Source organism: Panthera pardus, unplaced genomic scaffold, assembly GCF_024362965.1.
Source record: "Panthera pardus isolate Hobbes unplaced genomic scaffold, ASM2436296v1 HiC_scaffold_22, whole genome shotgun sequence".
NCBI classification, from domain to species: domain Eukaryota; kingdom Metazoa; phylum Chordata; class Mammalia; order Carnivora; family Felidae; genus Panthera; species Panthera pardus.
The window spans coordinates 3,446,010-3,461,136 of record NW_026526788.1 but is presented as its reverse complement, the minus strand read 5'-3'; the positions used below and the strand labels follow the sequence as shown (position 1 = coordinate 3,461,136).

Here is a 15,127-nt window from a genome sequence, read left to right as displayed (position 1 = left end):
TGTTTGGTTTAGAGAGTTCTCTTTCCTTCCATTTTCTTTTCCTTACATGAAACGCTTATTGTGGTTCTCGTCCGTGTCCATCTGTAGTATGGGTAAATAACCACACACCGTGTAGGACCTAGTTTGCTACAGATTTTTTTCACCTGCGCCCGAAATGGCACATTTTAACTTACTTTGCAAACATTTTTAAAACTACAGATGGTCCATTGGGTCTGTGTTAAAATATATTTGTGTATGTTTCAATACTTGACCCAGACAGTAAGGTGGGCTTTTTTGCGCATATGACTTCAGCCAGGCTGATTTAACTGGGAGTTTTTCAGCATGTGACTCGGTAATTTAACTGGCACGTAGAGAACTCGGGAAGAAGGAACGTTTGAACGTTTCGTCCCCATGCTTCCAGACCTTTTATCGTGCTAAATCACAAGTCAGGGGCCTGACAATGAAACCCTTTTTGTGTCTGGGCTTCAAAGGCTTTAAGAGTTGAACTTAATGCTCTTTACGGTGAGGTATGTTCTATAGGTGCCAAATAAATTTAAGAGCAAGCTCGTTGTCTTTATTATTGCTAGTAAAGAGAGATTTACTACCTGAGATTATCTCATTCCCGCAGTGACATCACCAACTCCTATAAAGATTATTGTATCTATTAAAACTGAAGATCACAAACTTTGTGAGCACAGATGCTATGGTTTTACTTGCATAAACTTAGAGAGGGCTTTTGTGTATGGATTTATCGACATACATTCAAAGGTGTGATCCCAGTTTTATTGCAGAGTGTTGTGTGGCTGTGATCGCTTATCTCTGTCACCCATTTATTCACTCAGCAAATGTGTACTGGGTGTCGGCTATGTCCTGGACAGGCCATTAGAAACTAGGAAATCAGAAGTCTATGAGACAGGTCTCCTGCCCTTCTGGACATTATGACCTGATACACAAGTCAGTCAACAGCACAGACGATGGCAACTCATGTACTAGAAATCGGCCTGGGCATCAGTCAGGGTGGCGTGCCAAGGTAGGCTTGTCAAGAAAGTTCCTTTCAGGTGAGGTGATACCTAACGAGAGCCCTAAGTGAGTTGTCTAGGAGAAACTGGGGGTGGAAGGGAACGTTCTAGGCAAAAGGAACATCAAAAATGAAATTGCTGTTAAAATGTTACTGCTCTGGGGGCTCCTGGGTGACTCGTTTGGTTAAGTGTCAGACTCTTGGTTTCGGCTCAGATCATGATCTCACGGTTCATGGGTTCGAGCCCCACATAGGGCTCTGTGCCTACTTGGGACTCACTCTCTCCTCCTCTCTCTCTCTTTTTCTCTCCGCCCCCTCTCCCCCCTCCACCTCCACTTACGTATTTTGTCTGTCTCTCAAAATAAATAAAGAAACTTAAAAACAATAGACTGTTACTGCTCTGGGGTTCCTTCTCTCCTGCCACGTTTGTAATTTATAAGATTATACCCCATTGCATTTTCCAGCCATTAATCTGGTAGAATTCTGTCGGATTCTGTGTCTCCCTCTCTGCCCCTCCCCCCTCGCACTCTGTCTCTCTCTCTCTCAAAAATAAACATTAAAAAAAAATTCGTTTTGATGGAAAGACGAGTGAGTTGTGTATTTCTACACATTGGGTTTTTACAGAAAACCGTGTTGGTAACTCTGTGTGTTCGCTTTCTTGACCGCAGCTTCTGAGGAAAAGGCATATCGGAAATGACATTGTGACCATTGTCTTCCAAGAACCCGGAGCACTTCCTTTTACTCCACGAAGCATCCGGTCTCACTTTCAGCACGTCTTTGTCATAGTCAAAGTGCACAATCCGTGTACCGAAAACGTGTGTTACAGGTGAGTCTGCCATCACTGATGCTTTATTCCGCGGGGTCTATTTCAACAGAACACCTTCTCCTGAAATATCTTTGTTTTGCAATTATTATCTCTCACCCCATAATTATCCTTTTTCCTTTTTCTAATTATATTTCCACGGTCTTCACTCAGGTAGTTTCTGTAAGAAATAATTGCCTCTTTTCCTGTTTTGCAAAATGAAATGCCTGAGCGTTCAACATTGTAGATTACACATTTCCTCAATTTCCCCTTAAAAACTGCATCCAGACCCTGCCGGAACCATAGCTTAATTAATCCCAGCCTCAGAGGTGGATGGTGTGGCCATTTTGGCTCTTTGCTAGCAGAAGTAGTTACTGCAGGGCTAAAACATTTCTTCTCCTCCAAGATCTTGGAAACACTGCCTCCCCCAGGGTGCCTGAGACCAGGAATTGGCGCTTGCTTTGGTGATTTCAAAGGGCCATACGCCTGCGGCGCCCGGGTGGCTCAGATGGTTAGGCATCTGACTCTTGATTTTGGCTCAGGTCATGATCTCATGGCTTGTGAGTTCGAGCCCCATGTCAGGCTCTGCGCTGACAGCACAGAGCCTGCTTTGGATTCTCTCTCTCTCTCTCTGTCCCTCCCCTGCTTGTGCACTCGCTCGCTCGCTCACTCTCTCTCTCTCTCTCTCAAAAATAAGTAAATAAACCTAAAAAAAAAAAAAAAAAGGCCATACGTGTGCCTCAGAATCCTGAGCCTGTTTCTGACTATCCCTCCCCCGAAGACTCGTGTACAAAGTAGTTACCGCTGGAAGATTTGGGGGTGTTGGTAAAAGAGTGGTTCTCTGACCTGAGTATAGAACCCAGCCTCGCTGCTCACGGTACTTTGTACGCACTGTTTTACCTTTAATTCCTTCCCTTAAAGTGGAGGATAAGAGTACCTACATCCGCTTGTAGAAGAAGCAGAAATTATGCAGAATGCCACCGAGAGTTCCTGGCACTCCCCAAAGGTTATTTCCCTTTTTCATCCTAAAACAGTAAGTGCTGGGCCGCCGGGCCGAGGGCAGGGTGCCTGTGTGTGTGCTGGCCCGGGGTGGGGAGACCCTGAAGACTGTGAAGGGTGCTCTCCTAAAGGCAGAGAAGCTGGTCTGGGTGTTAGCTGTTGCCGGTACACGTCCCCGCCCCACGCCCAGCCCAGAGGAGCACAAGAGTCCATAAGCTGGTAGTTCTCAGCCCGCGTGGTGCCTCACGGTCAGCTTGTTAAGTGTGGAAATTCTCTGGCCCTACTGTGCAGTTTGCGAATCCCAGAGACCTGGGATTGACTTGAGCATTGGTGCGTCCCCCCACCCCCCCCCACACACACCCCGGTGATTCTTACATCCGAGCAAAATGATGTTTTTAAAAAAGCATAACCTCCGTTCTGTCTAGAGGATATGTTTAAAACCAATAATGTTGGTACAGACATGGTAAATTGGATTATTCTTCTGAGATCTCATCCAATGAATGGTCATTATGAAGAATAACCTCAAAGGAACCTTCCTAATGGGTTGGAAACTTTTTTTTTCAATATTTGTTTATTACTGAGAGACAGAGAAAGCATGAGCATGGGAGGGACAGAGAGAGGGGGAGACACAGAATCCGAAGCAGGCTCCAGGCTCCAAGCTGTCAGCACAGAGCCCGACGCGGGGCTCGAACCCACAAACCCACGACCTGAGCCGAAGTCAGACGCTTAACCAACTGAGCCACCCAGGCGCCCCACATGGGTTGGAAACTTAAGCCTACAGCTATATGGGATTTGGTGTTATCTTATTGGCTGCTCTTTTTAGGTCAAGTCAAGTATTTTGAATTACTTTCCATTTCGTTTATACTCACTTTATGAGATGGTGCACGAGCACCAAAAATCGTAAGGAACGGTAATGTCTATTTTCATTTGTTTCAGGTTTTCTGGTTTTAATAAAATAACAAATAAAGTAATAAAATGACCAGGGAGGGATGTTGAAGCCAGTCTGGGACTGGATGTAAATCTTTCCCGTAAACAAAGTGGACTGCGTCCTGTTTTCTCTGACACAGGATAGCAGCGTGCAAATCATTCAAATCTGGAATCATTGATTTTTAAGAACCCACGTTGTTATCACTAAATTACCGTTTGCTCATGAGATTCAAATGTATAGTCAGTAGAGCACATCAAATTCTGGAAAGTGCCTCGTAAACATTCATACCCATCATGCTTAAAAACTTCACGAGTATTCCTCAACAAGTCGGTAATAATCTTCTTGAATACTATAGTCACATCCCTTCCATCGCATTTTATGAAGCCACGCTAACTCTTGTCACATGGAATAAGGTTACGGCGCTCGCATTTTCCAAAAACACCTTCCAGGGCCCTTTCGTTTATTCTCTGGTCCTCAAAGCAGACCAGTGACAAGATAAATTCATTAAGAGAATTTCCAAGGAAACGACAAAACATAGTCCAGGTCAACTGTTTTCTGAATTGCCGCGTCTTAATCGGTGGACGCGTCTCGAAGGAGACCGGATGGACCGCACACATCTCAGGGAACCCCGGCGAGTACCGTTTTCCCTGAGGAGCTCTGTGCAGGTGTGAGTGACAGCGCGTCCTGGGTACCTGTGCTACCCCTTAGTGCAGACCAATCGTCTAGAAGTGCGGTTGGGTTGACGTGCCCTGGATGACAAGCCCAGAAACCTAGAAGGGCACGCTTTCACCTTGGAGAGGCAGGTCTGGAGGCAACAGACTTGCCAGGAAGTACTATTTGATAGTAACAATTTGCATAATAATAGCTATGCATGCATTTTTTCGTTTAAACTTCACCATGGAGTTTTGAGAATGGCACAATTGAGACTCCACTTTGCAGATGAGGAAACTGGGGCGCCTGGGTGGCTCATTTGGTTGAGCGTCCGACTTCAGCTCAGGTCGTGATCTCGCAGTTCCTGAGTTCGAGCCCCGCCTCGGGCTCTGTGCTGACAGCTCAGAGCCTGGAGCCTGCTTCAGATTCCGTGTCTCCCTCTCTCTCTGCCCCTCTCCTACTCGCTCGCTCAGTCTCTCAATAAATAAATACACACACGAACATTACAGATGAGGAAACTGAGGCACTGAGGGGATTACATCACTAGCTCAGAGCCTCTCAGAAAACAGTGGAGCTGGAATCCCACACAGGGCACAGAGCCTGCTCTCCACCACTTTGCTTTCCTAAAACCCTTTAACTTGCCTATTAGGGAATGCGCATCTTTATATTGTTCTTCCGGTGGAGGGGTCTTACATTTAGATTCGCTATCAAGGTATTTGGGGAAAAGAAGAAATTCTGAAACACGTTCTTGTTTCAACCCATTGGCAATTATCTAAATCTGGCAAAGGAATATTCCCCCGACGCCAACTGTGTCTGAAAGAATCAAGGATTGTATAAACTTCTATAACCAGCAATCTCTCATTGATCTCCGTCCCATAATATCATAGTACTCCTAGAATCTCCAGACCTAAATTCTGGCTGCCTTTCTGATACAACTTGGTTCATACATTGTAGGGGGAAGGTCCACCTAGATATTCGGGTCAATAATTTGGGACAGAAAGAATTGCCCTTTTACAAGATGCCTCCCTCTGTCTACTGCGGAGCCCCTAGCTTCTAGACTAGTGAAAGCTTTTTCGGAACATATTTAGATATAAAAAGTTTTCCCCGATGCTCGGCTCACGTGCACGTCAGCTGCGGTCAGAGTAGCCGGAGATCCGTCGCGCCAAGTGCAGAAAGTAACTCTGCAAGGTGTCAAATGAGATTGGGCCTCCTCAGCCTTCTGTGGGTAAAATTCTTCCAGACGTCTATGCTCATTACCAGAAGGAAAAAAAACAGATCTATGAGAGGTGATCACGTGAGCTTATTGGGATGGCAGAACCCAGTGGCAGATAGGCCACTGTGGGCTCACTGACGTGTAGGGAAGAAGCAACGAGGTGTGGTTACCCTCACCGCAAGTCTAGACAGGTTGCTTTGTGACAGCTCTCTGGGAGTGAAAACGTGAGGACAAATGGATTTCCTGCTCAGTCTAGAATGTCCACTCTAAGCATAGTAGCAGAGGGGAGACGAGCCAAGTATGAGGTTGGTCCCAAAGACACTTCAGCCTCTACAGCATTTTTAGGGCCTTCCTGTGGGGACACGAGTCAAGTCTGCCCCATCACCATCTGGTTTAGTGCATATGCTGCCATCTGTGAATGAATTTGGTGCCTCTGTCCCAAGGGAGTGAGTCCTCCCCTCCCCTCTCACACCAGCTCTGGCCCCAGGCACACTGTCTTCCATCGCACTGCCCAACCCCCCGGAAGTGACTCTCCCTCCTGAAGAGTGAAAGCAAAGGTGAGCGATGTGGAGACTGATCTGTTTAGAATCTAGCCAACCACTTGCCAGAGGAGGAGCTCCCACCTGACAGTTTGGACACAATTAGTTAATTCCTTAGTTCGCCACGTTCAGGATTTTCTGCAGTGATAAAGATGGAGTATGGATTGTTCCCTTTGTTTATCCCACCGCAGAAAGTATCCGCCCGGGCAGATGTGGGATTAGTACCACTCCTCGGATGGCAATGGCTGCCCACTAACCTGGGCACAGATGTCATGGAATTCATTCATTCACCCACTCAGTGCTTCATTTGTTGAGTATCGTTAATTCACTCTGCATAGTTGATCTTATTCCAAAAAGGATTTGAGACCGCTATAGCTTCTGCCTGAGGTAGGCGAGCCTTGTTGGTTTTGACCTATTGTAGAGCATTGTCACCCTACATTTGATCTTTCCAGTCCCTGGAAACTCAAAATTTTACTCCCATAACACTTTTATTGAGATATTCAAAACGTGACCAAGTGAGCACTTCCTTAAAAAAATGGGACACTTAAGGATTCTGACTGTGTAGGGGCACCTGGGTGGCTCAGTCGGTTAAGCATCCGACGTCGGCTCAGGTCATGATCTCACGGCTTGTGAGTTCAGGCCCCGCGTCGGGCTCTGTGCTGACAGCTCGGGGCCTGGAGCCTGCTTCAGATTCTGTGTCTCCCTCTCTCTCTGCCTCTCCCCTGTTCACGTTCTGTCTCTCCCTCTCTCTCAAAAAATAAACAAACATTAAAAAAAAATTTTTTTAAAGAATTCTGACTCTGTAAAGTGGGATCATTGTGTCCAGTACTAGTGAGATCCCGAGCAGCCACCTGGGGCTAATAACCTCACTTCCACTGAAAGTGTTGCTGTCTTTCTCCATGATGACCAGCTGCAGAGTTAGAGTACCAGCCTGGTGCCATCTGAAATTCTGGGTTTCCCTTCCCACTGATTGGTCCATTACCCCCTATCTAAGTCCACTGGGGGGGCAGCCATGACAAAGTACCCACACAGAGGGTGGTTTAAACAACAGACGTTTGTTTCTCACGGTTCTGAGTCTGGAAGTCCAAGATCAAGGTGTTGGCAGGTGTAGCTTTTCCTGAGACCTCTTCTTGGCTTGCAGATGGCCACCTTCCTATTGGGTCCTCCTATGGTCTTTCCTCTATGAACATGTGTCCCTAGTGTCTCTCTATGTGTCCAAAACCTCTTTAAAAGGATACCGGTTAGATTGGATTGGGCCCTAATGACCTCATTTTGACTTAATCATGTCTTTATGACCCTATCCATAAATAAGATCACATTCCAAGTTACTTGGGTTCAAGACTTAAGCGTAAAATTTTGAGGAGACACCATTCAGCCCATAACACTCCCCCCATCCCACCCCCATCGGGATACCTGACTGGCTCAGTCAGGAGAGCATGTAACTCTTGATCTCGGGCTTGTGAGTTTGAGCCCCACATTGGGTGTAGACATTACTAAAATAAATGAATAAACTGAAACCCGTCTACCAAGTTTGAAAAACAAAAACTAGGTATCCAGAAATTATATAACAAAAAGCTACCCAAAAAAATGTTGTAAGTTGAGAGTCTGGGTGTATATCACATTTCTGAAGGTAAGTACGATGGTATTACAGCTCATCTTGTTTCTTTTTTTTCTTTCTCAGTGTTGGGGTGTCTAGATCAAAAGATGTACCACCATTTGGCCCACCAATTCCCAAAGGAGTAACTTTCCCAAAGTCAGCAGTATTCCGGGACTTCCTTTTAGCCAAAGTGATCAACGCAGAAAATGCAGCCCATAAGTCGGAAAAGTTTCGAGCTATGGCCACTCGAACAAGGCAAGAGTACTTGAAGGATCTGGCGGAGAACTTTGTCACGACCGCCACTGTGGACACCTCTGTGAAATTCAGCTTCATTACACTGGGTGCAAAGAAAAAGGAGAAAGTGAAGCCAAGGAAGGATGCCCACCTGTTCAGCGTCGGGGCAATCATGTGGCACGTAATAGCTCGGGACTTTGGCCAGTCTGCTGACATTGAATGCCTTCTTGGGATTTCCAACGAATTCATAATGTTGATTGAAAAGGATTCCAAGAACGTTGTATTTAACTGTTCCTGCAGGGATGTCATTGGGTGGACCTCTGGATTAATGAGTATCAAAGTATTTTACGAAAGAGGGGAATGTATCCTTCTGTCCTCAGTGGATAATTGTGCTGAAGACGTAAGGGAAATCGTCCAGCGATTAGGAGTAAGTACAGATCGTGTATTTCCACCATCCTTAAGGCCTTCAGTCCCAGATTCGTGATGGCGTCCGCTGTGGAAATTCCACCGCAGTTGTGGCCCCTCGGGAATGAATTACCATCTTGTGTGGCTACAGAGCTTGATTTCCAATTCCATGTCTTTTGAGCGGTTGCTGAATTCATGGGTGCTGGAGAAGCGCCCATTACAAACGAATTGGAAAGGAAAAGTTAAACCGGCTTCCGAAAGGGAACACCAGGATGTATTTTTTAGTATCTGAAGGCAAACATATGGAGAATTGTCCAGATGTTAGGTGTGTTTGTGGAGACTGACGGGACAGTAGCCTCCCAGAGGGGGATTAATGGGCACTCGGTTGCTGTTGACCCTATGAATGAGTAACTCCTTTTTGCAGCTTCAATTCTGTGCACGTTGATACAGCAGGTATTTTCATTTAGTCTGCCTGATTAAATACATTATTAATCTCCAGCCACAGTTTCTTGAGGAAGAGGTTTTATAGAATTACCCATTAAGTTAGACTTAAAATTTGTCATAAAAGGGATTTTTTTTTTATAAAATGTTGTTTTTAAGTACAGAACCCCTAAGTGGCGTCCTTGGTGTTTACCAGTTATATTCCTGCTCCTGATTGTCACACAGAAAGATCCAGATTTTAGTTTGAGCCCATCCAGCCAGTTATAAGAGTCAAACATAGTACGAGAACACAAACGTGCCATGACCAAAGAATTTCTCATGTTTAAATCTTCTCCCAAGGGGACGTAGATTGCATTTCTAGAAAAGATTTAGCCCATTACAGATCATGAAAAGAGGCCAACTTCTACCCATTTCCTGCCCTCTTTCTTCCCTCCAAATATAAATCTTCCCTTTGTCATTCAAGACCATGATTTAGAGACAGTACAGTCACGTCAGTGTCTGCAGGCTTCGGAGAAAAAAATTAATTATTTGTAGACACTATTTACAGGAACAGGCCTCCGTGTGTCCAGCAGTATCATTGGGTGCATGTGCACAAACAAACACAGACATGATGTGGGGACGATCAAGTCTGTGATGGGTTTATGTGGCCTGGAGTCCCAGGACACATTGTGCTTTTGGTAATAGCATAAATACTTCTTTTTAGGAGATCCAGAGCTATCATCATCTGTGCTCCCGAAAACAACGACACAAACAGACACCACTTGACCCCCCCCACCAAAAGTGCGCCGCAAATTATATTGCCCTCCTGGGTACATGGCTAGGAAGCCACCATTTTCCTATGATAATTGAGCCCCTGTAAGATTATAAAGAACTGCAGATAAACGATCCTTTATCCCTTGCAAATGTTAAGAGGCAAGGGACAGAAGGGATAAAAAGGTAGCAGAAAGCAAAAGTAGGGCAGGCAGGAGGTGGTTGGAGGGAAAAAAAGCAGAAGAGACACGTAGGACTCAGGAAGAGCTTGGCTGTTCAGTCTTCCGGCTGACATACGATGTTAAATTTCAACGGACGACTGCATTAGTATTTGAAAGAAGGCAGAGTATGTGTCAGACCTATGTAGACTTTTGCTAGGAGAGCCTAGTTGAACCAAGGTTGAAAGAGGAGCGGAGGAAAATTTTACTCAGGTTGTGCGTGCGACAAGAGTACTTTCCCAACAGTTTTCAGTGAGTTCAGCTCGGAACTTTGGAAGCTCCCGTCTTTCAAAGCTTCACCAAGACTGGCAGTCCCTTGCCCCTTGTGCCCTGAGCCCCAAGCCGTCCCGTGTGTCTGTGAGAAGTTGATTGGCAGCGCGCGCACCTGTGATGGTAACCATGGAAACTGCCAACACAGCGGCCAGACACAGAAGCAGCCCCGTCCCACGGCTGCACTTAACATTCTTATTAAGTAGGAATCTGTGCATTCAGAACGCGTCTCACGGAAATGGCGCATTTATTAAACGGCAGCTTCATACGTTGGCCCAGTGCTTTGGGGGAGACAGGCCTGATGCCCCCTGACTTTAAATGTGCCACGGATGAGGGATGCCGTGGTCCTCAAATGACATTTAACGAGCCTGTGTTTTCCTTTCGGTGCCGGTGAGTTATTCTCGGTTATCACTTTTGAGGGTGGCATTAGGTGATTGCCAGCGCTTTAGTGCACCGTGTGGGATGCAGACCACCCTGCTTCCAGGTTCCTTTTTGGGATCCTGCTGCAGACGCACGCTTTGGGGCGCGCAAGCTGCCACTGCTTGGCCCCTAGCCAATGGAAGTTGCCCTCGGCCCCCAAAAGAAGTGGAGGTAGCCTGGAGGCACGGAAGGTCTCTGCTGCCTGCAGGAGCACCATCCTCCACGCTGTCCTTGTCAGCAGACGCCCGGGAGCCTGGCGGGCCTGCCCCCACGTGAGCTGAACGGTGCTCCCCACCCAGGCGAGCGGAGGCAATCTGTCCCTACGAGAGGGCTTCCCGGAGGACAGGGCCGGTGCACAGGGAGAGCAAGCACAGAGAGACTTGCCCTCCAGGTGCTAGCTTGGTAGGGGGTTGGGCCGGTTTTTAAGTTGAATGAAATTGTCTAATAGCTCGTCATGTTTCACGGGTGATACTCGTCACAGTGTTGACAGAGTCCCTTTTTCCATTGCTACCGCCCATCTGGAATCGCGGGGTTTATATGCTTAAGAGCCAAGTCGGTTGACCCAAGGAAGGGGAGGAGGGAGTTGTCAGAGCCCGTTGGAAGCTCACAGGCTCCAGGTCAGTGGCTTCTAAGTCAATGCGGGACACCCGTTTCAGGAGTATATTTGCCTTGGAAGAATGAAGCCCTTGTTTTACTTTTGTTATTTCCCCTGCATCTGACGCCACGGGTAATTCTGGTGAACTCGGGAAGGTGACGTCCTTACCGGGACAGCTGGAGGGAAGGGCTGGGAGGGCTATGTGCACGCCTCTACCCTGGGCTCCTCAGCGGTGTCACTCATGGTCTCCTTCCCCCGCAGATAGTAACAAGAGGCTGCGAGACTGTGGAAATGACCCTGAGGAGGAACGGGCTGGGCCAGCTTGGCTTCCACGTGAATTTCGAAGGAATCGTTGCCGACGTGGAACCTTTCGGCTTTGCCTGGAAGGCCGGCCTTCGCCAGGGGAGCCGCCTCGTGGAGATCTGCAAGGTGGCCGTGGCCACTCTGACCCACGAGCAGATGATCGACCTACTCCGGACTTCTGTGACCGTGAAGGTGGTCATCATCCAGCCCCACGATGACGGCTCACCCCGGAGGTAAGGCACGGGAGGCCCTAAGCAGCACTCGCCCCTCCTTGGCCGCTGTGGCAGGTGCTGTCCTAGCTGCTCCCGCGGGGTCCTCAGAAGATGTAGGCACGTGCGTCTTCAACCAGAGTTGTTTGGACATCAGCCATTAGAGCAATTTAAAAAGAGCTTTAAAAAAGTTATTAGCATATAATAAATGATAACTTCTAATTTTCTAAGCAATTTACAGGGACATTGACCAGGTAACAGCTGAGATATTACAAACTAAGGAGCACAGCCCCTGCTTGATTCACCTGGAGCACGAGACCCAACAGGAAATATTCTTTATCACGGCTCAACCTTTTAGCAAGTTAAATACACCGCACTGCTAGAATTCCTTTCTGGAACGCGAAGCTAGTGATTATTAACAGGATATGTAAGAGATCAGTACCTGTATGTCTGAAGGGACAGTGGAATCTCAGACATACTGTGCGAAGTGACTAGTCCATTCTAGTTGAGCTGGTACGGGACATTCCCATAAGCTATCACGAGAAACCTACGCGCAGGAGCTCGGGTGGATGGTGGGGAGGAGGAACAGAATGGAATTAGGAAGTGATTCTGTTCCTTTGTTAATAGAAAATAACCATGCTCAACATCAGGAAAATATTAGGCCCAAAGGGAAAGAATGCTAATTAAGAACAAGCCATCCATCTGGCTGTGGCCCACCAGGTGCCTTCTCTCTCCAGCTTAGAAGGAGCTCCGCAGGCTGCCTTCCAAGCTCTAGCTTTTGAGAGATAAGGAATGCTCGGAATCCATGCCTTCGCTGTGTGTTCTTGGGTCATTCACCTGCTCTCTCTGAGCCTCGTTTAATATCTGTAAGATGGAGATTATAATGTTGCCTACCTCCTACTACTCTCGCGAAGATTACGTAAGAATGACACACGTAAAGCACTTAACACTTTCCGGCATACTCAGAACCCCCACACGTTTTAGGTAAAATTAAAAAAAAAAAAATTAAAAACTTTAGGGTATTCACCTGAGTGTTTTCATGCTCTAAAAGAAAGTGTTGTCATCCCAAGAGAGCAAGACGACTGTACCCACTTTCTGGACATATTTCCGTGGTAACCGAGGTCATTCCTGGTACCTTCTCCGTCCTCTAAACCAGCGCTGTCCTGTCTCGGTGTCCGCGATACTAAAGTTCTATATCCGCACTGCCCAAAACAGCAGCCGCTAGCCACATGCAATTGTCACACACTGGAACTGTGGTCAGTGCCACCGAGGAGGTGAATTCTGCATTTCAGTTAAGGTTTACTTAGCCACACGTGGCTACTCTTCATTGGCTACACCAGCTCGAAACCGTGACCTTTTTTAGAAAACAGACCAGAGGTATATATACCACCTTCTTCCTCCCTGAGGAATTTTGCAAACGTCTGTTGCTGTTAGATTTCTTACCACTTGCTACCTGCCTGACTTTCTGTGGCCTTGTTTCTTATGTCTGCCCGGTAGGTTTACAAAATAAAGGTTTAACGAGTTGAAATTCTTCTTGAAAATAGCAGCCGCGTGTCACGGGAAATATCCGAGGCACTCCTTGTTGCCTTGCCAGACTCTGTCCCGTTCAGTCCGTTTGCTTTCCAGGAATCCCACGAAGCACACGTAGTGGTATGAATGCAAAGGAATCAAAGACAGACTATTTTTATTAACAACGAAACTTGGAGGGGTTACTGGGTGGCTCATTGGTTTGAGCTTCTGACCCTTGATTTTGGCTCAGGTCGTGATCTCACAGTTCCTGAGATCAAGTCCCTCATCGGGCTCAGCACTGGCAGCACAGATCCTGCTTGGGATTCTCTGTCTCCCCCTCTCTGCCCTTTGCCAGCTCGCACTGTCTCTCTCAAAATGAATAAACTATTAAAAAGATATTTTAAAAAAACGAGACTTGAAAATAACAGAAGGCGAAGCCTTTAGACCTTTGAAGTCACCGTATTGTATAAGCGACGTGTTTTAAAATAAATTTTAAGCCAGGTTACCAGAAATATTCCCATATGGTAAGATGTCTTTCTTCCTTTGGTGGAAATACAGATTTATAAATCTGGTGAGACTCTTAGAGGTTGAGTACTGCTATGGAATTAGACAAAAGGGTTACCGTGTTTTCTCTCTTTGAATTAAAAAACCAAATTTCTCGTCTGTTTATAATTCTAGCCTACTGTTTTTCAGTAAGATACTCTTTAGGCTTACAAGAGATCTGGTTAACAAAGATGTTAAAATTATTACGTTTGGTATTCAGAACATACAATTTGGAAGAATAGAATTTCCTAGGAAATACTGAATTGTTTTTCAGCTAAAACAAACAAACAAAAACTTACCATTTAAAAGTTCTGGCTGATAGTTTTCCATCCAAGGACGATGAGTTATCTCTGCCTTGGTCTGCACAGAAATGAATTCTTTCTTTGTTTTAAATGCAAATGTTCTTATTGAAGCTATTCAAGATGATTCGAGATTTTGCCTTAGTGTCCTCAGAGTCTCATTAATGTCATTCCCTGAAGATACAGATTTCTCTCCTGATTAATCTGGGATAACTGTCTTCTGCATTTTTACCTTTGCCAGGAGCAGAATTAGCTGTGTGCCTGGTAGTGACACTCTCCCTGCCCCCACCCGCATTCCTTCAAGTCATGAAGGTTTAAAGCCTCGCATGTATCATTTAAAATTCCTTCAGTTCAATCTTCCAATTTTGTGGGCATTTGAATCTGTAAATTTTTAGATCGGTATTTTTGTCAGTTTGGGGTTCGTGTTCCGCCTGGGACTGTCTGGGGGTCCTGATAAAAACCACTTGCTGTCGTCAGGCAGCTTCACGTGACAGGAAGCAGCCCTTTCAGTAACAGTCCTTTGCTTCAGACCGCAGCGCAAGTGTGAAACGTCATTTGAAATTTCATCCGTGCTCTAGCAAGCTTAGCCTCTGCGTTACTAGATTTTTTTTTAGCCTCTGCGTTACTAGATCTTTTTTTAAGGAACAGTAGGAGAGGGGCCCTTAAAAGGGGAAGTGGGTAGCACTTTGACTCATTTAAAAAATTGAACTACAAACCTTTTAATGTTTATTTATTATTGAGAGACAGAGAGACAGAGCACGAGCAGGGGAGGGGCAGAGAGAGGAGACACAGAATCCGAAGGAGGCTCCAGGCTCTGAGCTGTCAGCACAGAGCCCGACGCGGGGCTCGGACTCACGAACCGTGAGATCATGACCTGAGCCGAAGTGGGATGCTTAACCGACTGAGCCACCCAGGTGCCCCAAAACTACAAACCCTTTAAATGAAACATTGCTTAGTGCCATGTCTCCTTAACAAAATATACAAAGATCTGCCTCAGGCTAAAACTACACGTGTGATTTGTGGCATGGGCAGTTACCACCGGTTTTCCCACACAGTGTTCTGAGTGCTTGTCAGGGAGGGGGCAAAAAAAGAGATGTTCATATGTGTGTGTGTGTGTGTGTGTGTGTGTGTGTGTGTGTGTGTATCTTTAACGTAAGAGCCATAGGACGACAAAATAACCAAACCAATGAATGGCAAAATATTTC

The 15,127-nt window shown here is 46.3% G+C and overlaps 1 protein-coding gene across 7 annotated transcripts in view; it reads left to right on the top strand.

Moving 5' to 3' along the window:
• SIPA1L2 (signal induced proliferation associated 1 like 2) overlaps positions 1–15,127 on the top strand; it is a 222,509-nt gene that overhangs the window by 155,163 nt on the left and 52,219 nt on the right. For all 7 annotated transcript variants that reach the window (XM_053910190.1, XM_019419003.2, XM_019419006.2 and 4 more), the window contains 3 exons: positions 1,666–1,823; positions 7,811–8,387; positions 11,321–11,595. In XM_053910190.1, the coding sequence (XP_053766165.1) occupies positions 1,666–1,823; positions 7,811–8,387; positions 11,321–11,595 (1,010 nt within the window). The remainder of the gene's footprint in view (positions 1–1,665; positions 1,824–7,810; positions 8,388–11,320; positions 11,596–15,127) is intronic.